The sequence below is a fragment of the Phoenix dactylifera genome, unplaced genomic scaffold (assembly GCF_009389715.1).
Source record: "Phoenix dactylifera cultivar Barhee BC4 unplaced genomic scaffold, palm_55x_up_171113_PBpolish2nd_filt_p 001295F, whole genome shotgun sequence".
Taxonomy (NCBI): domain Eukaryota; kingdom Viridiplantae; phylum Streptophyta; class Magnoliopsida; order Arecales; family Arecaceae; genus Phoenix; species Phoenix dactylifera.
The window spans coordinates 80,750-103,346 of NW_024068627.1; the positions used below are offsets into that span (position 1 = coordinate 80,750).

At 36.3% G+C, this 22,597-nt stretch overlaps 1 protein-coding gene across 1 annotated transcript; it reads left to right on the top strand.

Annotated features, from left to right (window-relative positions):
- The first annotated feature begins 5,550 nt into the window (after positions 1-5,550).
- On the top strand, positions 5,551-10,034 carry LOC103710542. Its single transcript, XM_008796307.3, has 7 exons — positions 5,551-5,803; positions 6,169-6,417; positions 7,572-7,706; positions 7,802-7,913; positions 8,001-8,062; positions 8,240-8,671; positions 8,765-10,034. The coding sequence occupies exons 2-7, from the start codon at positions 6,406-6,408 to the stop codon at positions 9,545-9,547; spliced, it is 1,536 nt and encodes a 511-aa protein (XP_008794529.2). The 5' UTR covers positions 5,551-5,803; positions 6,169-6,405; the 3' UTR covers positions 9,548-10,034.
- The last annotated feature ends 12,563 nt before the right edge of the window (positions 10,035-22,597 follow it).

Genomic DNA, 22,597 nt, shown 5'->3' on the forward strand with positions numbered 1-22,597 from the left:
AAACCGGGGAGGGGTGAAGGACGCTTGCGTGAAGCCCCAGAACCGGACAATATCTGGCAGGAGAGCCCCGTGTTCCCTCCTCATGTGGGCACTGGGTGCCTCACGTGCTCTGCGGAGGCGGGGGCGTGACACGGATGCATGATTGCTCGGAGCTTGGAGAGTGCGTTAGTTCCTTTGAAGATACCTTCAATTATTAAAGTTATAGTCAGACTATTTAAACTTGTTAGAATATTTTCTTTGATTTAAGTAAATAGTTAGTATATGTTAATTTATGTTATGTTGGAGCTATTATAACAATTATTTGAATAAATTCTTGATTAAAAAAAATTCTAAAATTATTAGTGCCTTGGTTTGTAGCTTTGTATACTTGTATAAATATGCGGGACATGATAAGATCTGCCATAAGATCTGCCTCCACAACCATATGTTTCCAGCTAGTCCTCGGCCGACCTACGAAATAAAGAGGGAGCGAACGTGGAATGCTCTCTAGATTTTGTATCCAGGATACGTTTTGTTGGTCCACAGGCTGGCATTGTCAGTGTCCCCTTCAAAATATCTGGGATGAGGATCGAACGGGTCCTCTGGTTTCGGTATCCGGGGTCACTTTTCTTGGTCCACAAACTGGCATTGTCACTGGCCCCTTAGAAGTCTATGGGACGTGGTCTTCACGAACGGGTATCTATTGAGTGGCAATTTGGCTTTCCCTAGATATGACACTAATCTGGTAAATAGTGGCTGGATATTAATGTGTATCTTTTGGTGGTAGGTACTTGACGGCGGCTTTGCCGGGAGGTCTCCCCCACGCAAAAGAAGATATTTGGAGAAGGTTGGCCCGCCTAAATTGGACTGGTTGAAGTATCAAAATAAATAAATAAATAAATAAATAGTTTTTTACATGAATATCTTTTTATATATCAAATTTTGCATGGATACCCTTTAAAAATTTATATTTGCATGTATACTCTCGTAAAATATTTATTTTACCATTCTACCCTTTTTTATTTTTATTTTTTACATATATATCCACGCTATCAAATGACGTTAAAAAATTAACGGTTTCAAATTAAAATGACTAAAATACTCTTAATTGGTAGACATGCAAATAGATCGTGATCCCGATAACAAAAAAAAAAAGACAGAAACAATAGCATAATTTTAAATTTTTATTTTATTTTTAATTAATATAAATATGATTTTTCTTAACATCGTTAAAACAACCGTTACATTACGGGTATTTGTATAATAATAGAGTTTTACGAGGATATACATGTAAATATGAATTTTGAAAGGGTATTTATGCGAAATCCGATATTTAGAAAGGTATCCATGCAAAAAAATCCATAAATAAAATAACATCAAGTGATCCTCAGTCATCCAATAGATGACAGCATGGACTCTTAGGTAGGTAATCGAGCCAGGTGGGATCACATATGAATAGGATATAAGGCCATCTGAAATCAATTTATTTATCAATCAAATCAAAAATTATGATTTGAATCTGATTATTTTATTAAATAGATAACTTAACGCATTCTATAGTGGATTAATTGGGTCAAACGGTGAAGCATTGTCCCCTTCTCTTAAGTTACCATGAAGAAAAAAAAAAAAAATCCTTTTTTATGTACAAAAGACTCACTTTTATATATCTTTATATCATGAATTCTTTATTCAAAAATTCTTCTATTTTGGTGAAATGCAGTATATATTAACATTGTTGTCTCCGAAACTGTCTTAATTGCTGTAATGATGGTAGCAAAAAAGCTCAAAGAATTCAATAATAATGATGCTGAAATGCATCTATTGCTCCCTAGAAAAGAGGTCTATAAATTTGAGTGAGATAAAAAACAATATTTTATTATAATTGATAAAAGGTTGCCCTATTTCATAATAATTTTTGAAATAAGAGAGATTTATTTGAAAATATGTAAAAAGAGATATATTTATAAAAGGAGAGGTTATGCAAAAACTACTAAACATGAAAAAAAAATCTGACCATCACAAAAGATAAAAGGGAGGACCTAGAGCAAGGTAAGACTAGCCCAAGCTTGAGTTATTTTTTAATAGAGTTTAGCTCGAATGACCTTATGTAATTGTGCTTGCTAGTCAAGCAGCTTGCAAACTGTTACTTCAAAAGATTCAGCGAGAGCATAATGTTTCTCAAACTTTCAGCTTGCATGTACACAACACACATGTGCATGCGCATGCACACACTCACACACGCACACACTCAACCACCCGCACACTTTAAGCTAATTTTTATTATCTTCAATACTACAATTGAACTAGATTATTATTATTATTATTAATTAGAATATAAAACTAAATTTTGATTATATAGTAAATATAATTATATATTATATACTGCTTATCTGCTTATTTTTGTATATAGCTTAAAGTAGAAGCCGCAATGGTTGACAGTTTAACCCATTTAACGTGATTCAATTCATTATAGATTGTATTAGATTACATGCAGTTTCATAAAATGGTCGGATTCGGATCATGATTTTTGACTTGTTTAATAAACATATTAGATTTAGGTAGATAAATTTTTTGATCGTTTTTGTATCCGACCTGATCAATATTTGATCTGACCTGATCCGATGGTACCTAGCTTAAAGCTAAGCTAGCTAGCGATACTTATGCCTTGCACTAGCTTGGCTCTAGCTTGGTTCTAGCCAAGCAAGCAAGAGCCCCTTGCAAACTCCTTGCTCATCTAACATCCCTCGTAATATCTAGATTTTTTTAATATGTGACCATCTAACAACATGTTAAATATAAAACTTATTTAACCATTATTCTAATTCAAATTCTAGACCTGTTGGTATAAAATTTTTAAAAAATTGATCATGGCCCTTGTTGGCCCCTAGATTCTCCATTGGGGAGAGAAGAACGGTACGCACATCCCTAGCATGTTTGTGCAAGTGTGTTAGGCAGCCACCGATATTAATAACTAGAAAGAAGATAGGATGAAGGATTGATAGCATAGGTCTTCATGCCTTGACCTTCAGAAAATTTTACTACCATAATATTATCTGTCCAAAAGAGGAGAAGAAGGTTGCAACCAAAGTTAAAATTCTACTTTAATATCTAAGGATAAACTAGGATAACTAAAGGCAAATACAAGATAAAGATAAAGATAACAATGGGTGTTTGATTGGCCAAAAAAGCTTTCTTATAATTACATCCTAGTATTTATACATAAACTTGCAAACAAAATACGGTAACTACCCATATTTAGTGTGAATACTTGCCTACATCTAGACTCCACTTTTGTTGGCAGTTTCAGTAATGGTGCCACTATTCTTCTGCTTGCCATATGCCGATAATCGTTGATCCTGCATTGTTTCTAATGACTGTTCAATCCTATATCCCGATCCTTTTAGTTAGGCCAATGGAAAGATATCTATAAGGAGAAGATCGGTTTAACTCGATAGCAGTCTTCACTTCGTCTCTTTAACGATTGTTCAACCTATCCATGTTTGTCAAACTGCTTCTCAATTACTCATCATGTTCCTCAAGCCAAATTGGATGATGTCAAAGCTTCGATCTCTAGGTTCTTTGCCTAGGTACTTGGTTGGAGATTCTTTCGATTCAAAATTCCTCTTTGTTTTGTTTTATCCAGTGCTGCCACCTGTACAATTATTCTTGGGTGTCAGAATGTAGCGTAAACAATATCTCCCTCATCCCATCAGCCATTAATCAAGATGGTGATGCAATATATGACATATCCATACATTAGTGAACACTAGCACCCAAGCATTAGAAATAAATATGTTGTCCGAGATTCTCATATTCTCCGGACGTTTCATCTCTTTGGCTATGATTCTAGCTGATACACCTCCCTTTGGATAGGGTATAACTAGAGTTACGATAGAAGAAGTTTAAAGTGAATTTGGACTCAACAATCAATCCTATTTTATTTTCGATTATCTTTATATTAGCCTTATTTTATCTAAGTCTTAGGTTACCAATGGAGTTGTGCTTGCTTCAAATTCTTTTAATTTCCAGGACACCCTTTAGCATGCATCATTGCACTTGCATATATATATATATATATATATATATATATATATATATATATATAGATGCAATAAAACTGTAACATTTTGATTATAAACATGGCCATTGCGGATGAAGAGTCTATTTCAAGGGACCTGTTGGACCGTCCATTTTGAATACTGGAGGACCAACCCTATTGAACGGCCGTGATCCCCCGGTCATCTGTGCCCCACAAATTCTGGAATTCTCCGATAAACATGTTTACCGTACTTGACCGTTCTCTCCCCGAATTCCCGCTGCGAATCCACGGCACCATAAATAAATAAATAAACTTCCACTAAAAATATCCCACCCGTAAAACATGTGGTCCTCTTTCGTCCAAATATTTTTTGATAACAACCCTGTCCCCAGTGGTGGAGGGAAGCCCAATCCCACTATTTTATAGTTTGTGGTGTATGGACATAACACGTGTCATCACGACGAGCCAGAGGCGGCAATCGGCGCTGACGTGTCGACAGCCGTAACGAAAGTTCCCCCGTTCCCTGTCTCTGCCGCTTTTATTCCACGACTCTTGGCCGTCGTTCCTCCCAATTTTTAGCGGTACTAGATATTTTAGAAATTCTCTTTCCCAATATGCCCCTCATACCTCACTAGAAAAAAAAATAAAACCTAATTTAATTTATTTTTTTCGTGGAAAAAAAAAGGAAAAGAAGGGGGCGAGGAGAACCTCACACGCGTAGCAACCTGCACTGGGCCCCTTGCTGCTGAAGCATGTTCGATTCAAGTCATAAATTTCCACCCATGGTTATCCACGTGTGAGTACGTCATCCCAACACTACTTCAGTTGCCAGCAGACCAGTAGCACTTCCACCAGCAGCATCCAAACATGGGTCATCCGGTCTTCGAATTTAATCGATGCTCGCGCGTTTCGAACTTGAACCATCTTGGTAGAAGACAAGCCCCGTTCCCACTAGGCTACCACTTCGGTGGTAAAACCTAATTTTTAGAGGACGTCATACAGTTATTACATAAGTGTGTTGTTTTTCAGGCTGCCTATGTGTTTCGGAAAGCGAACATAGCTGCTGACTGGGTCGTCTTTTTTGCTGCTCATCATTTTAAAGGGATTTTTTGGACTTGCTATTTATCCGTTTTTCTACTGTTATGGTGTATTTTAGCTCTTGACTTTATAGGTAATGCTCACGCGAAATTAGCATGAGCGGCCTGTTAAAAAAAAGAGAGCCTTATATTAATTTATTTATCCCGGACGGTAAACCAAGAGCCGGAATTAAAAAGCGGGGAAGGTCGGGGCAACGCTGGGGCCACGGGACCGGGGATCGTGCAACGCCAGCCACAAGTAACGAACGGGTTCTCGACTTTTCCATGGAAAAGGACCCGAAAAGAGCGAAGAAGAAAAAAAAGCACTTCTGACGTGGCGGCATCGCCCTTTTTTTCCTCCCCTTCCCGGAGGGGATAAAAGGCACCCTCATTTGATCTAGAAATGTTTAAATAAGAGAAGATAATGTGGCGAGTGGCTATTGGACTGGTCCACTGGGACTGCATCTAATAATTAGACCTTCTCGTTTCCTTTTCTCGGCCTCAAACCTCAATAACCCACCTGGTTTCGTTGCTCCCCCTCTTTCGTGTCCCTCTCCCTCTCCCTCTTTTTCTTTCTTGCTCCAAAATTTTCCCAAATCTTGGAAGGAAAGAAATATAGGAATCAAGGATTTGGATTCTGGACCGAAATCGCAGAGGAACACGAGGTCTGGATTTCGGACCCCCGGACCATCTTTCTGATTTTGGAGAGGTATTTGCCAGTTTTTGTTCATGGTGCTTGAGAGAAAGCAGCTCATTTTTCTGTCATTTTTGGCATGCTTTTTTGTTTCCTCCTTTCAAGGTGCTAGAGTTGGGAATGCTCTTGTTGATCTTTTCTTTCAGTATTGAAAAGAAGCTAGTAAGGATTTAATTAGGTTCTATTTTCGTTTTATGTGCTTTTCCCCATGTTTAGATTTATTGGAGTATGAATCTTTAAAGGATTGGATATATTACTTACCAAAATATGGATTGGATGGATTTGAAGTGTTTTTTTCCCCTCCTCCCAAAAATAAGGAATGATGCTTAATTCTGTGATGAAAGCAGAAACCATTGATTCTGGTTGGCCTTGATTTTCAGAAACGTCTTGGGATGAGCTGCATGTGGATTTTGGAGGCTTTGATGTGAATAATTATAGCGTTTTGGGAGCTGATACAACAGGAGATACAGTTGAAAGATCGAGGAGTTTAGCGGTTAATTATATGCTGTGGAGAAAGGGAGTTGGAAGGAAGAATTCAAACAGGTGGAAGCAAAGGTTGGTGGATTTCCGTTCTACGGAGTGAGCTTCAAGATCCTAAAGTGACAGAATCTGTAGCAATGGATATTCAGGTATATATTATATTACCTACAGGTGGTGCCTCTTTTTCCTGTTTTTCTGCTTTATTTTTCTGAGTTCCTTATAGTTGTAAATTGCAGAAATAATTCTTTTATCTCTTTTCGTTGTCTTGATGAAAACAGGTTTGGCCTCCTGGCCTAAAATCTATCCAAAGAATGGGAAAAAAAAGAAATGTTTATTTTCTCTGAATTTGGGATTGATTATGCGGTATCTTTATATGGCTATTTACTTGTAGGATTTTGGCTGGTTCAGGAGCAATAATTTTGTTGCCTATTTTTTCATGAGGTTTGTAAATAAGAGAGTGGGCTTTCGCACAATGGTAACATTGTTTCATTGGGACCTAGATGCCATGGGTTCGAAATATTAAAACCATGCAGTGGTGGAGCCTCATGCACTAGGATGCCCTTTCTCATGAAATTTGTAAACCCAGTATATGTGTCATGAAATTGTATTGGCTCTACTAAATTGAATTTTGGAACTGAATCATCTGCAGAAATATCTATATAGTTGCTTTATGGAAAAAAAAAGGGAAAAAGAGAAAATGAAAGATGCTACCTTTTTTTTTTTGCTAGGAAAGATGCTAGCTTTTAACATGATTAGCTAATATGGAAACTTTGGACATGTCTTTTCAGTACAGTTACATGATTCCATTTTTATGTGGAGGTTGAGTGTCATATAGAATATCTTTTTAATAGTCTAAGACAAGATGTTTGTTCACTTGTACTTTTAGAGGTTGAAGTGATGATTGAAAGAAGGGCAGAAGACATTCAAGTAGCTTAGCTCTATCTTAATTTAAAAATGATTGTTAACTAGTCTAAATGTCAAAATTTTGTGTTTTTGGGTGATTGCTCATAACCATAATAGGCTAAGTTTTCCAGAAGACATAGATGTGAATCTATATTTGTTGAGGAATAGTCCAACACCGGAAGTGCTAGGGACCCTAGTGGCGTTTAGGCACCCATGGGCCTGCCTGCCTATGAACTCAAGTTTTTGGAGTCGGACTTTATCATATTAATTTTTATATCTCTAATGTGTATTATTATAGTTTTATGAAAGATATATAGGGCACTGAATATCTATATCAAGATAATTTGATTTAAATGCTGGGTCTATTTAACGTAAACAATTTGGGTGTTTTTTTTTTTAGGGAAAAACTGAAAGCACAAATCCCAAGCCCGCATGTGAGCCCAATGATCAAATGCATGTGGATGTCAAAGCTAAATCTACATGCGGCCTTCAGTCGAACGAAGTGACTTCATATGGGGATGAACTTATCCATAAGGTATCTTCCATTTCCTAGTTGTGCAAATCATTTTGTAATTGAAGTTTTGGTTTCTTTCCTTTCGTAACTTATGTTTCTCCTATTCTTTTCTTTAGGTAAGGAAACCATACACGATAACAAAACAGCGAGAGAAGTGGACTGAAGAAGAACACAAGAAGTTTCTCGAAGCTCTACAACTGTATGGGCGTGCCTGGCGTCGCATTGAAGGTAAGTAGTGAATTTCTTTTCTTTTCAAATGAAATGTTTATTGGTCTTATCTCTTGATATTGTTCCTGACTTACAACCTACTTGCAGAATACATAGGCACCAAGACTGCAGTTCAGATTCGAAGCCATGCTCAGAAGTTTTTCTCCAAGGTCCATTGCCCTTCCTCCAGTAACCATTTCTCCACCATTTTTTGTCCATGGTTGGTCTTACTTGATTAATGAAGTAAGATCATTCATGGAGATGAGCATAACAGATGTTCATGCACCGTCTGCCCAGCTCAATGCTGGCTTTTCTCTTTAATCACATTGTGATACTTTCTGGTCCAGGTGGTGCGAGAGTCAACTGGTAACAGTGCATGTACCTTGCAGCCTATTGAGATACCTCCTCCCCGACCAAAGAGGAAACCATTGCACCCATATCCTCGTAAGCTGGGCCATTCATCCAGCAAGCGAATCCCAATTCTGAAACAACTGGAGAAGCCTTCATTGCAGATCCCCTCTGCCAATGAACAGGAGAATGGATCACCAACATCTGTCCTATCTGCAATTGGATCAGATACCTTAGGCTTATTTTTTTTGAATCCCCCAAACAGTTGTACATCACCAGTTGCATCTGCTGCTGAATCAAATGAGCAAGTCAATGGAGGTCAGTCACCAACCTTGTCAGTTGGAGAGGAGAACCTTGCTGCTGAATCAAATAAGTTTCAATTACCAGCCTCAGGGGCCGTTGCGTTGACTATAGGAGAACAACCTGCAGAAGTAATCTCTTTACAAGCATCAGAATTCCCTGGCAAATTGTTACAAAAGATTAATTCTGTTATGAACTGATTGTTTTATTCCATCTGTCATCAGGAATTAGGCCAGTGTCCTGATGGTCATGCTCCTACCGAAGAAATTTCATCGATAGAAGCACCCGCACCAACTCTTAAGCTGTTTGGAAGGACAGTCCTGGTGATCAATTCAGACAAGCCATCTTCTTCCAACATTGGGAACATGGTACAGTTTGTCAAGCCATCACCTACTGCTGACCTTAACACCCACTGTGGTAACAACGATGTGAATCTGCATGCTCCAACTGAGCTAGCCCTGCAAAAGGCTACCCATGGAGTTTTTTCTGAGGCTCAAGGCCGAAGCGCATGGAATCCATTGGATGGTGGTATGCACCCATTAAGTCACGGTTTGCCATTTGTTGGGGAGAACACAACAGAGACCAGTATTCTCCTCCTGCCTTGGTGGTCTTTCTATGGGAATCTACCATTCCCATTTATCCATCAGCAAAACATAAGTGCTACACAGCATCCTCCTCAATCATGGACAGGAAGAGTAGATGACAAAGAGATACAGAGGGAATGTTCTTGGACTGGTTCTAACACTACTTCTGTTTGTGAAGTAGGAGTAGGTGATCAAAATGCTGTTGTTGACTGGCAGAAAGAAGAAAATCCCACGAAGGAACCAGCACCAACCTTGGGGCTAAAGCCAACTGATCACTCAGCTTTCAATATTAAAAATTCTGGCTCTGATAAGTCAACAAGAGGTTTTATGCCATGTAAAAGATGTGCAGTTGAAAGTGAAATGCAGCATTCACAAACATCTAATGAAGATGGAGAGGATCAGATGATACGGTTGTATTTATAGTTCACACAACCTGCCCTGTTTTGGGAGGTGGTTTCTTTAGCAATGAGCAGGAATGGGGCTTATGCATTTGCGAGAAGTGCAATGGTTTAAGCTGTTAATGGCAAGGAAGTAGGTAGCAGAAGGTTTCCACTTAGGTCACGCCATCTCTGCTTCCTGTTGTAGTTCAGATGATTCTCTCAGCTATCTGAGAGTTGCTTTCATCATCCATTTATTTTTCAACCGTAAGGTTTTTAGTTCTGTTGCAGCAGCCTGGATTGCTGTCACTGTTTCTTATTCTATGGCAGGCTTGTCTGTCCATTTCATTTTCTTCTTTCGATGTTTTCTTTCTCGGTCATGTGAATGTTTACGTCTAAACAGGTCTTGCATCTATTGTAAGTTCTCTTTCCTGCGCTCAGTTCTCTTCTTTATGGAGCCATGGATCCTCACATACCACCAGTTTGTCACCCCTTATGGATCCCCACAAAATAAAGAGTAACTTTATGTGGAACAGAAGCAGCTGAGGTGGTCTTCTTATGGATTATTCTGGTGTTTCTTTCGTCCCAGATTTGCCAGCATAGTACCATGATCCCTAGTTCCATGATCAGTTGATCCCATCCACTTCTAACTCATTTCTGAATTTTCTTGCACCTCCGGGAGCTCCACAGGGAAGAGGAAGTGAGACAAGAAGCAATAGGAGACCAGATAGATCGAGCATGAGGCATTTGATGGATAGATGAGAAATAGATTTGGAGGAGCCGACACAAAGAGGACAACCAGAGCTCACCCTCCATCCTGAATGCAATCTGTTTTCTAATGCCAACCACCTCAAGACATTAACCTTTTCTAAGACGTGGGTCTTTCAAATAAACTCTATCAAAGGAGCAAAGGCCACGACCACTATTAATGCACTTGTAGTAAGAATCCATACTGACAGGATATTGACAAACAGGCCCAACTTGGGTAGGAAGCCTCTCTGATGACACGATCGCTCATTCAACTAGCGTAAAGAGGAGATTAAAAACCAAAGTCAGCTCGGTAGAACCATTTAACTTCAAGAATTCTCCAAAGGTAAAAATCTATCAAGCATTCTGGTGCATTAGCAGAGGATACACAAAATGAAAATTGTTAAAACAAAATATAGGAATATAAAATGTGACCTGGTGAATCAAAAAAATTTATTCAGTTTATGTGCTACTAAAATGAACAACAAAGAAAACGAGCAATAATTAGCATTCCTTTATGTTGTATACGAGGCCAAAACTGCAACAGCATAAACAAATTTCGTAATGGAATGGGAGGCAGAGGTGACACAATATAAACCATTAAGCAATATCGTGAGAAAAAAAAAAAACTAAGGAATAATGTGCGCACAAAAGCGTGCGTAAGTGTCTGAAAGTTTATTTATGTGAAAAGAGCATGAGCCTGCATGCACAAACACGTGTGTGCGTATGCAGGTGCTTGTGTCTTAAAAGAGCATTTAAAGAATTTTATTCATGGGTCTATCACATTTGAGATTGAGTAAAAGCTAATTAATTTACAAGAAAAACTTCATCGCCTAATTTTGCATCAGCAATGTGTTGAGTTTCAACTTAGTATGTATTTTAAGACTTTTGTATTCAGTTTGGGTCTACATGCCTCTATTTTTCTGGCTCTCATGTCAAAAATCGTGAGACCCTTATCTCATTTCCTTTTCTATTCTCTTCTTTTCTTTGTTCTCTTTGTACTTCATCCATCTCTTGTTATAATAACATGGTAGCAGAGCAATGGTACTTCTAGATTTAGTCTTTCTAGTTGCTAGTTAGTCCACGGTAGTTCCGCATCAAGCATTCCTCTTTTCTTGATGATTATGATTTAGGGTGTTACTTTTGCTGGCCTAGGATTTAGAGTATGAGAACAATTTTTGGCATTGCAAAGTTTCTTGGCTCCTTTCTTTCGAATAAATGTTAAAGTAATTCAAATTCTGATTTCTAATAGCATATTTCATATCCCTTTCCTTGACCAATCTCCATTTTGGGATTGCTATCATGGTTATGAAATAGGTTTGAAGTCATTTAGTTATTTCAGCTGAACTTTTCTACTTTTAGCTTCTCTATTTTGTTGAAAACTCTTCCCAAATATGATATCGAAGCATTTCATCTCACAACTCTTTGGAGGCTTAGAAGGATGTTTAGAGCGACACAATAGAATTTAAACTACTCTGTGCTGATAATTGTACTCTAGAATTAAAGAAACTAAATAAATTTTTAAAATCTAAGATAGAAAGATAAATAAGTAGAACCAAAAGGCAAATTAAAGATAAATAATAACTTATCTTACTACCGAAGGCATTTGCCATTGCATGGAATCCACTAAGAATCTGTTGAAGAAAATCGTGACCCACTGGAATTCACCACTCAACAATGTCGATCCTTTGAAAGCAACCATGATTCAATGTGTACTCAAAAGAAACAAGATTTCATTAATGCCTATTTTGAGTATATGAAGGGGTATTTATAGGTTCTAAAGCTTTTTCATTGAAGAAAAGTCAAGGTCTCTTAAAATTCAATTCAAACTTGACTAACTTGCAAAGCAATGATGTCACACCTCTGACCCTAGAATCAAATTTCGAGGGCATGAGAACCTTCACATACTCTCAATGGTTTGTCCCTATAAACATGCAATGCATTCCATCTGTCAATGAATTCAACATAATCAATGTTCATATAATTCATACAGAGGTAGAAAATTTGAGGGAATGACAACCACCGCATACTCATAGGAGTAGGCTTTATAAGCATACAAAGCATTCCACTTGTCAATGAACTCAGCATAATCTGGATTCATATAATTATACATGGGCAATAGTGATTATTAGAACAACTAAACTACTAAACATAATATCATATATAATCCTACACATCACCACAAGTTGTAAACTAGGATCTTCTAAAATTTAGAACTCAAAACTTTCGGTATTTAAGTTATTTTTATATAATCCATAAATAACACTAATATACACAACTGATCAAAACTAGATCTACTAACAATGAAGATGGCCTTGCCTCTAAATATTCTTCTCGAATGTTTGTACTAGCCTAGTTATTGGGCCCTAAATCTGAAAAATAGGTTAAGATTATGAGCTTTATAACTCAGTAACTTACAAATATACATTACAGAATTAGATCAAACCATATCAGGTAATTTAGCTCAATTAGATTATACAAAACATGATACATTTGTATAAGTAAAGTTTATAATATTTTTTTCAATAATATCCACATACTAAAACAATACATTTCAATATAATGAATTGATGTATTTCATCAGAGTAAAGTAAAATATCCAGTCTCATAATCAACTATACTCATATTCACATACTTGACCTTGGTGTTGCCCAAGATGATAATTCATAAGGGTGGTGGGGGAATTAGATTTTTCAAAACATTTTACAAACTTTAAATAATGATTAAATAAAACTAATTTAAACTTTAAGTATGCATACCGAAATAATTAATAAATAAATGCACAAGATATGAACAAGCACAAACAACTCAAACATAGATTTTATAGTGGTCCAGTTCCAAACTCAACTTGTATGTCCACTCTCCAAGGCTTCCTCCTTAAGAATTACACTATATCTATAAACAAGATTATAGCACAATTATTTTCCGGGCTCGTAACTAAACTCAGTTAATTTTTCTAGCAATCAACCAAAACCAAGCTATTTTGCTGGTATGGCTAAACCAACCTAGCATTCCAACACTTCGAAACTTCTTGCTGATTTTCAAGCTCAGCAAAAGTTAGCCAATTTTTTAGGGCAATCGATTGTAACCTAGCTATTTTACGAGTATAGCCAAACCTTACAAGATAGCTAATTTTCTACGGTGTCAACCATACTAAAAATCTCATAAGAGATTTTCTAATCTCGTGTACAAAAAAAAGATAGAAAATACATACAAAATAACCTTTACTAAGGTTTGACTTTTTTTATTGTAGCTCGAGTTTGATTACTCTGAATATTGGAATTCTGAAGAATAGAAGTCATCTCTTTTCTTTTTCCTTTCTTGTTCACTCTTGATGTTATGGTAGAACTCAATGATTGGAAGTTGAAGATCTTTTCTCTATAGATATTTGAAAGCTCTCTCTAAAGTGGATGGAGGCTTTGAATGATCATTTCTCTCAGATTAATCCTCAAGCTGAATCTCAAGAAGTGGTGGTTGATTTTTATTTCTTTTTTCTACCTCATCCATTTAATCTCCTTCATCTACTATCTTCTCCAATTCAATTTGGAAGCTTTTATAATATGAAAAGTTATTAGAGCCATTTATACTTGTTGGAGAGGTGAAGATAGCTGTTGGAAGTGAATATAGTCATTCTATTTTCGCAGAAAAACTAGTCATTACTATTGTTAGGCTTAAACAAGTCCACTCAACTTCTTCAGGGGTTGGCTCGACTTCTTCAGAAAACGACACAAGAAAGTGCTCATTTTTGCTGTGCTCTATCTTTCACCTATAATCATTGAGGGGTCGACTCGTGATCCACTAGGGTCGAATCGCAAAAGGGCTAGTTTACTAGGAGTTATGCATACTTAATTCATTTATGTAAAATATAAAGTAAATAAATATATATCTTAAGAACATACATCATAAATGCTTTATAAAATATTCAAATTAACTCAAGCTAATATATGTTCAATTAAGTATATACTCAACTTACTCTCTCCTCCTTTTTGATAGCATCAAAAAGTTACATTTTAAAATTTATAGCAACTTTAAGTTTATCCCAATCAAATTTTAGGTTAATTGAAGAGCTTAAATATGCAAGCATGAAAGGTAAAATTTAGAGCTTTTAATTAAATTTTAGAGCACTTTAGGTTCAAGAGTTAGTTTTCTTCAGAAATTTTAGACTCAGCAATACTTAACTTTCTCTCTCCCCCTTTTCATTAAATTAGAACTATTCAAAATAAATTTTATTGGTGCTAAAAATATCAAATATGAGAGTCTAATGTTGCACTTACACTTTGCCAAATAGAAAAGATCTTTTCTTCTAGGTTTTTTATATTATAGTTCATCTACTCATTCACTTAGTGGTGGAAGCTAAAGTTGGTGGACCGGTTCATTACCGATGGATATATCCTATTAAAAGGTGATTTTGCTAAACCTTAATGTCCATATTTAAAAATTATATGCCTTGCAATATCATTCTGATGATGATATTGATTAAAAAAAATTATTGTTGAAGGTTTCTTGTGTGCTTAAGGGATTATGTACACAATCAAGCTTATCTTGAGGGCTCGATTGTTGAAGAATATATTAATGAGGAGTTTTTGATATTTTGTTCGAGATATCTTGAAGGTGTCAAAACTGCTTTCAATCCATCTTAAAAAAATTGTGACGTTGTAGAGAAAGCAGAAGTTTACAAGTCTCATGTGATGGAAGAGTTCTAGAAAAAGTTAAAAGTGTTGTTCTTGACCAAAAATCTTTAGCATAAGGAGATATACCAAAAATATTAGGTATTTAGTTAAGAAATTTATGGGCCCAACGATTGAGTAAACATGGTTGGTTGAATTATTTTTTGAATGACTTTTCAAACGGTTAGACATTTAATACATTATTTTTTTTTAATTTTAGTGGATATTAACATTGAATAATTAATCATTACTTCTATCATTTTTTTAGGTACCAACGATGATGGAGAGAAATTGTTCCGATGAATTAATAGTCATTGCTTGAGGTTCGAACAATATTATCAACATATATGATGGGTTCATCATAAATGATTTTAAATTTTATATTAAAGAGCGTGAGAAATTTAGAAAAATTCAAAACAGTGGGGTTATGGTTGAGGCGGATAGAAAAACTTATTATGGTACCCTAGCAGATATTTATGAGCTAGATTATTATAAAAAGTTTAAGGTAGTATTATTTCAATATGATTGGGAGATATAAACTTACTTAGAGGTTTGAGGCAAGACATAAATGGCTTTATACTTACAAATTTTTTAAGATTGATACATACTGGTGTGTTGTGGTCGAGGAGTCATTATCATCCAGCGAGATTAGTCACATAAAAGCTCAGGTGTTTGCCAAATTGATGGGCTTGAAGCGTTATGGTTGAGTGAGAAATTATGCCATTAGAGTTATCCCCACTCAGTAGTCTACAGTGAGTAGATATACCCAAGATATTAGACAAAGTAGTAGCACTGTAAAGATTTATAGTCTGAAGGCAATGATGAAGGACATGAGGTAGAGCCATCAGACGAAGATGGAGGAGATGAGGCAGAGCCATCATATAGAGATACAATCTTTGAGGGCTTAGCTTGACCAGATTGCATCTATGTTGCATAGGTTTGTCCCTCTTTAGGTAAATAACTACATCCATTTGAATATTTTACATAATTATCATATATTTTTGTATTAGCATAATGACTTTCGTATTCTTAACTTCTAAAGTTTCTATCTTTTTCTTGCAGGTTCTTGATACTTCTTCTACTCGTAGAGATGATGATGATGATGCCATCAACCCCCTGATAGCTCTTAGACTATTTATTTAGGAGTTTTATATGTATAATTTTTATATTTTTCAAAGCACATTATAAATATAAATTGACAATGTAACTGTAATCATATTTGGCAATATGAATATTTCGAATAATCTATTTGATTGTGACATGCGTCTGCTTATATGACTTTTGTTGTATATGCGTTTGGTGTATATATGAGTTTTAATTTTTTTTTAAATTAGTTTTTTTTTAAATAACTTTTACGACGCTTTAAATAAAACTGTCTATACTTATAAGCATCGGTATATACAATAAAAAATGTCGGCAATGCCTAATTTTCTTATTGTGATGGCTTGCTCATCCTGGTGGATTACCTGATGCTCAAAAGCCACTTAACCAGACTCAAATTCAACTTCTAGTTATAACTACTTTACCTGATCCTCAAAACCTCCTATTTACAAGGGTTGGCGAGGAATACATAGATGAAGAGGATGGTGGCTTCATTGCGGTGATGAACTACGTTATGGGAAAAATTCACATGCAATGTTTTTAAGACATCAAATCTAGAAATGAAAGATTATTACATTGAGACTGTCACTAGTGATCGCTCTCCACGATTTCTCTATATTGTAGACTATGAAAAATGGACCATGCTTGATTCCACTTTAGACTCTGGCATTGCTGCTCTCACAATGTATAGGGCGAAGTTTGACATCAATGGTTTTGATGAGGTCTGCAATATCTACCCTAGAGGAAAGGTTGAACTTGTTCCATCATTGACTGTGCCATTTATTTTGATAATTGTTACATGGAAACAGTAGAAGGAGAGTTTCTATTGGTTATCAATTGTTCAGAGAGCAACGAGGAAGATGAAGAAGAGGACTCATCCTGGATGAGGAGCATTTCCTTCTTTATACATTGGATGAGAGTAAAAGACACTGGTTGGAACTCGGTGACAGGATAGTGTTATTAGTTGGAAATCATAACTCGTCTGATTCAACTTATGCTTCTAAATTGAAAGGAAATTATCCTTTCTTTCATGCAGACAATAAAGCTTATTTGAAAGGAGACAACCAGCTTCATCATTTGGAAGTGCTCAAAATGGAGAACGACGGATGCAATCTATTGCCATGTTACTGGGATAACGATCGTCCAGGTTCCTTAGGACCTAGTAGGGTGATATCTGATCTCTGTTAGCAAGATTATGAAGCTTATTCAATTTGTCTTAGACTTGCAAGTTGTATTTAAACTTAATTGTTGTGGTGATGGTGTTTCAAGGAAGAATTATTCATGGCCTGTTGTAATATGGACAGCATATCCTATTTTCTAAGAAGTGTTCCTTTCTCCTACAATTGATTTCTATCGAAAAGTTTCTATATGATATGATTAAAATGTCCTGCATGACATCATTCTTCTCCTAACAATAATGTAAAAGTTTTAGATTTACAACATTCTGCAAAGTACATAAAAATCAAATCCTTGACACAATCAAATACCTAGTACAAGAAATACAAGTTATCATGTCATCAGCTTTTGAAATATGTTGAACTAGCACTGTTTCTCCTAATTAATCACCTTGGGGGGTGAAGGGCTGCACCTAGGTGGTCAGTCCCCCCAAGAGAGACTAGTTTTGTGGATGTTAAACCCTGATTCTTTGGTTTGCATGTAGGCTTGGTGTTAATTACTTGGCGTTTATGTGCTCAACATCACTGCTCAATTATAATCAAAATAGTACTATTCATTCCCTCTGAATCATTTTTTCTGAACCAACAAGCTTTTATTAATGACCTATTGGAGTTTCACATGCATGCTACCTATGGATTGTCCCATATTTGACTAGTCCTGCTGAAGAAGACCTATTGTATTTCCTCTTAAATTCAATCACCATGTCTGACTTCTAACTTCTTGCAGGCAAATAGAAGATGGTAGGTTCCGGGTCAACCTGTAATAGATCATTGAGAGTTGTGAGAAAGCAGGATGCACCCAATGATAGGAAGCTGAACTGCTTCAATTCGTATACCAACATTATTTTACCATTCCACTTTCGCAGTTTTAGCTAATGATTTCCTTTGCACAGTATTGATTAGGTTATCACCATAATAACATTCCCTTATCTGCATATTGAGTATTCATTTATCCTTATAATTTGAATGATAAAGCTGGTTGAAACATCAACTTGGGAAATTTGGCAAGATCAAACCCTGATTCTCAGATTATAGTGAGATTAATAAAGTGTTTAATAAAAGGAACATTCGTCTTGGCTATTCAGGAATAGTTGACGCTTTGACTGGAATCTGAATGATTTCTTAATGATCAAGGATGCATGTCTCGCATCTCTCTTGCAACTAAAGTTGCAAATAGTGCTATTTTGCATAATATTTAAGTTCCCAGTAGCTAGGGTAACGTAGTAATATGATGGCAATGGGCTGCCTCTAAATGACTTATAATTAAATTTTGACTGCTGCAGTCACACGTCGCGCAAGGCAGGCATAGAACTGAGTTTATGCAGCATTTTTGCAGTTTATAATAGAGAAAATTATTGACCAAAACCAATGTCATAGTCTCACATTAACTAATAAAAAGGATGCCACATTGATTTATTAGCCTAAACCGATTCTCCTCCTAACAGCTTAACAGAGCCACACCCCATTATAAGTCACAATTTTTATTAGTCATATGGGCCCTCACTAATAGATATTAGAATCAACGAGGATCCAGTGGTCAAATAAGACTCGAGCTATAGGTAAGCCCTATCTATAACACCTACCCCAGCTAATAAGAAATTGGGCTTACTTCGCTTGATCGGCTTAGATATAAGAGTTGGAATAGAAGATCGAAAAAAAATGGATAGAGCCTTGTTCGACTTGGAGTAGGAGATGAACTCCTCCATTTCGATATTCTACAGGAGCTAGGAAACTTAGTCTTCATCGGTTATTTAAAGATCCCCACACCTCCTTCCGCCTCACCACTGACAAGTTTTGCCGATCACCACCGCTAGACCACTATCGATTCCGTTTTTCTTTCCTGTCCGGACTTCCAACGACCTTGAGTAATGGTGCTCACCAGAGATTTTAATTGAGCGCTCGTCAGAGTTTTAGATTTTGAATGAAATTTTTGAAATTAATTGAATCTATAGTTTGGTTTCGCTAAAGTAAGTAATATAACCATTTTTTTAGATTTATTAGTAAATTGTATGATAATTATATTAATAAATTGAAACTATACTATTTATGATGCATGAATTTGATGGATGGTATTTTATTACTGAATATGCTTTATTTTGGAATATTATGATGATTCATGGTCAGAAATATTGAACTCGTTAGATTACTTTCAATATCTCATGATTTTTTGTATTTTTTTTTGAACTAAGACATGAACTGCACGATTATTTTGAACTCTCGGCATAACTATATTAAGAACCTCGCCAATGGACGCTAATACATTGGCACTTGGTTAGTGCTAAAGGTTATGTCATAAAAAGATGCGCGACATACCGTAAACAGATATGCGGTCCAAAAAGACTTTGCCACAAGATGATGCATGGCACATCGCAAGAAGATGAGAGGTATCATGATCTTATGAAAAATATGGTCATAGCTCATGGTTGACGAGATAAACTTGATGTTCTGAAAGAATTTAAATTTTGAGAAATATTGAATTTGGCATGTATAATGTTTTGATAATGTTGCATATCTAGATTTAACTTTTAATTGATGAATTATATATGCTTATTTTCTATAAATAATTATTTAAACTATTGTCTGATTAATCTGGTTAAAGTGTTTATTGCTTGCTGGCTGTCTAGCTCATTATTTCATATCATACTGTTTTTAAGATTCTGTGCAGGCACGAGGTTATGATGGAAAGAGTGACTAGAGGCAAATTTGACATCTTAAATTTAGATTAAAATTGACTAGAGTTTGATATAGGATCTTTTGAACATTGTTGGTTCTGTGAGACATTAAAACTTAGTTCTAGTTATTTAAATTAAAGTTTAAATATTAGTTATTTAAATTTATTTCGCTGGTTGCTTTATGATATCGTGATGGAATGCCTTGCCTGCTTATAGGAACAGTTCCCTATGAGAATGCGACAGTTTCCGCGACCCCAACTCACAAACTCGGGTCGCGGGCGTAACACCATCTCGAGTGTGAGCCAACCATGACAAGGGCATCATAAAATTGGGTAAGGGAGATTGTCATAGCCCTACATTAGCTAATAAAAGGGGTGCCACATGGATTTTATTAGTTTGGCTGGTCCTCCTTCAAACAAACTCTAGGAATGGCAACGAAAAGAGTACCTACAAAATTTACCCAATCCATATTCAAACCTATTTAAAATCCTACTACTCGAACCCATCCCAAATTCAATTAAAAATTTGTCCAAGAATTGCAAACCCATCCGATCAAAAAATGGTAAATTTGTTAGATACCCAAGCCTATTCAATTAATCTTTATTCGTATCAATTTATTCGGGTCAAGTCAGATATCCGACCCCAAATTACAAAAAAAAGAAAAGAGAAAAGAAAAGAGAAAACATAAAAAAAGACCTTCGTATAATGACCTGAATATAACTAATATCAAATAAAAATCAATAACATGTAAAACTTCCAATTGAAACTTAAATAAACAACTATAATCCATAATACCAACATTAAGTCCATAATCTCCTCACCTCTCTATTGTATAATATTTTTCTAATATTTTATAAAATATATAATATTATATATAATTAGAGTGGAACAACAACTACACAAGGGTCAAACCCAAACACTATGTGGTTTTGCTAAATGGTTCTATTAAAGTTTAGAATAGGGCGGATATCCCAAAGAAACGCGTCTAGCCGCCATCCCCATCAAACACTGACAAGAAGTCCCTCCATACCTTTTTCCTTTTTAACATTCAGTCCGCTTGACCACTTGTCTTTTAATTTCCGGTCCCTCTCCACACTACACGGCGCATAGAGACATGGCATAGGAGAAGGACCGCAAACTAGGCCGTTCAATGACCCCTTTCCTTTACACGCAAGTCCGCGGAGGGGCTGCGTGTTAAAGTGCACCATACCATCAGGCCTTTCTAGGCGGTATCTAGGTCATCCATTTACAAAGCCAAAAGCTTCAGATTAAAACTTGCCAACATAACTTGAATTGCATGCCTTGTTCATTGATTGCTGAAAGCTTGGTCCAAACAAAGAGAGGAGAAATTTGCCACCAAGATGGTAGCTTGGTGGTAAAGGGGCGATAATTCCACCCGAGTTGTCCGGATTCGAAACGCACGGACGTCGATTAAATCAAGGAACCGGAAGCCCCATGCCCGGACGGCTCGTTGGCAGATATACTTTTCTTCCATCTGTACCGAGGTGGCGCTGGGACAACATACCCACACGTGAAGCGGTGAGCCTACAGATCGGGAAAGGCACGCAAAAACCTGCGACCTGTATCGAACATTTCCTGGTGGAAGGGGGGCCCAGTAGTGGGGCTGCTACGCGGGTGGGTTGGTTGCTCCCCCTCCCCTCCTATTTTTCCACCAAAAAAAAGAAAGAGGAGAAATTTCCTTTTCCAATCCTCTAAATATGGGTCTCATGAAAAAAGTTACAAAGAATTTTATAAAAACAATGCAGGAACAAGATTTTTGCCACTTTTACATTTAAATTCAAGGTACAAAATTATGGTACAGGCATTTAATAAAAGTAAATCTATGTCTTCAAATCCGAATGCGATTCATATTCTAGTTAAAGAGATTAAATCCTCCTAAAATAATTAAAAACAAAAAATAGTCAAAATTATCCAGGAAGCTTGAACTCGACTATTATATCAACTTTGTCAATCTATAGGTGTTGCCAGAATCTTCACAGGATAGGAGATAAAACTTTAATCAATGATTATTTTGAACTGTAATTCAAGTTTGATCCGGTATTTCAGAATCCCAAATAAACTCGAGTCAGGGCCATTTCAAGCACAACGAGCCAGTTGATGGATTGCCACATCATAGATCTCATTGATATAGTCAATTTTAAAAAATAAAAATAAAAATAAAGAACAACAGAAACAGAGATTTTGTTGTGCAATCCAACTCGAGACGTGGTCAATTTTGCTTGCAAACTGTCTCCAGACCATATTTAAAGTGGGCTGGTTGGGCTGCTACAAGCTCTCAAAGAAGATGGGCATCACCTTATTCCTCTTCTTTTATTCTCATACAACTTTTTAAACCCTTAATCATAAATTCATGGTTGGAACCACATGTTCATCTTTGGAGATTCGCTGAATCTCTGCCGATGCAAACTCTCAGAGATTGTATTTATGCAAGCTTTTAATGGAATCCCCATGATCTTGATTCTCAACAGAGCACCATAGGAAATGCATTTCTCTGAGAGGGGCTCCTACCAAAATTTTGAGCAAGGGCCCAAGAACAAGAAGAAGAAATTAAAGAAGCCCCTTCAAATTTGAGATGTTAGAAGTCTCATTGTCCCTACATTTCTTGCAAGATAGATTTCTTAGATCTCTCTCTAAATCGAATTGATCCTACGAGTGGTCATGAGTGGCCTTAGAATAGGAAACCGTTCAAAGGTCAAAATCAGCTATAAATAGT

Bases quoted from the DNA above. Each gene is read 5' to 3' on its own strand.
- LOC103710542 (XM_008796307.3), top strand. The intron at 7,707-7,801 runs GTATCTTCCATT...TCTTTTCTTTAG, and splicing joins GGGATGAACTTATCCATAAG to GTAAGGAAACCATACACGAT. The intron at 8,672-8,764 runs GTAATCTCTTTA...ATCTGTCATCAG, and splicing joins TAGGAGAACAACCTGCAGAA to GAATTAGGCCAGTGTCCTGA.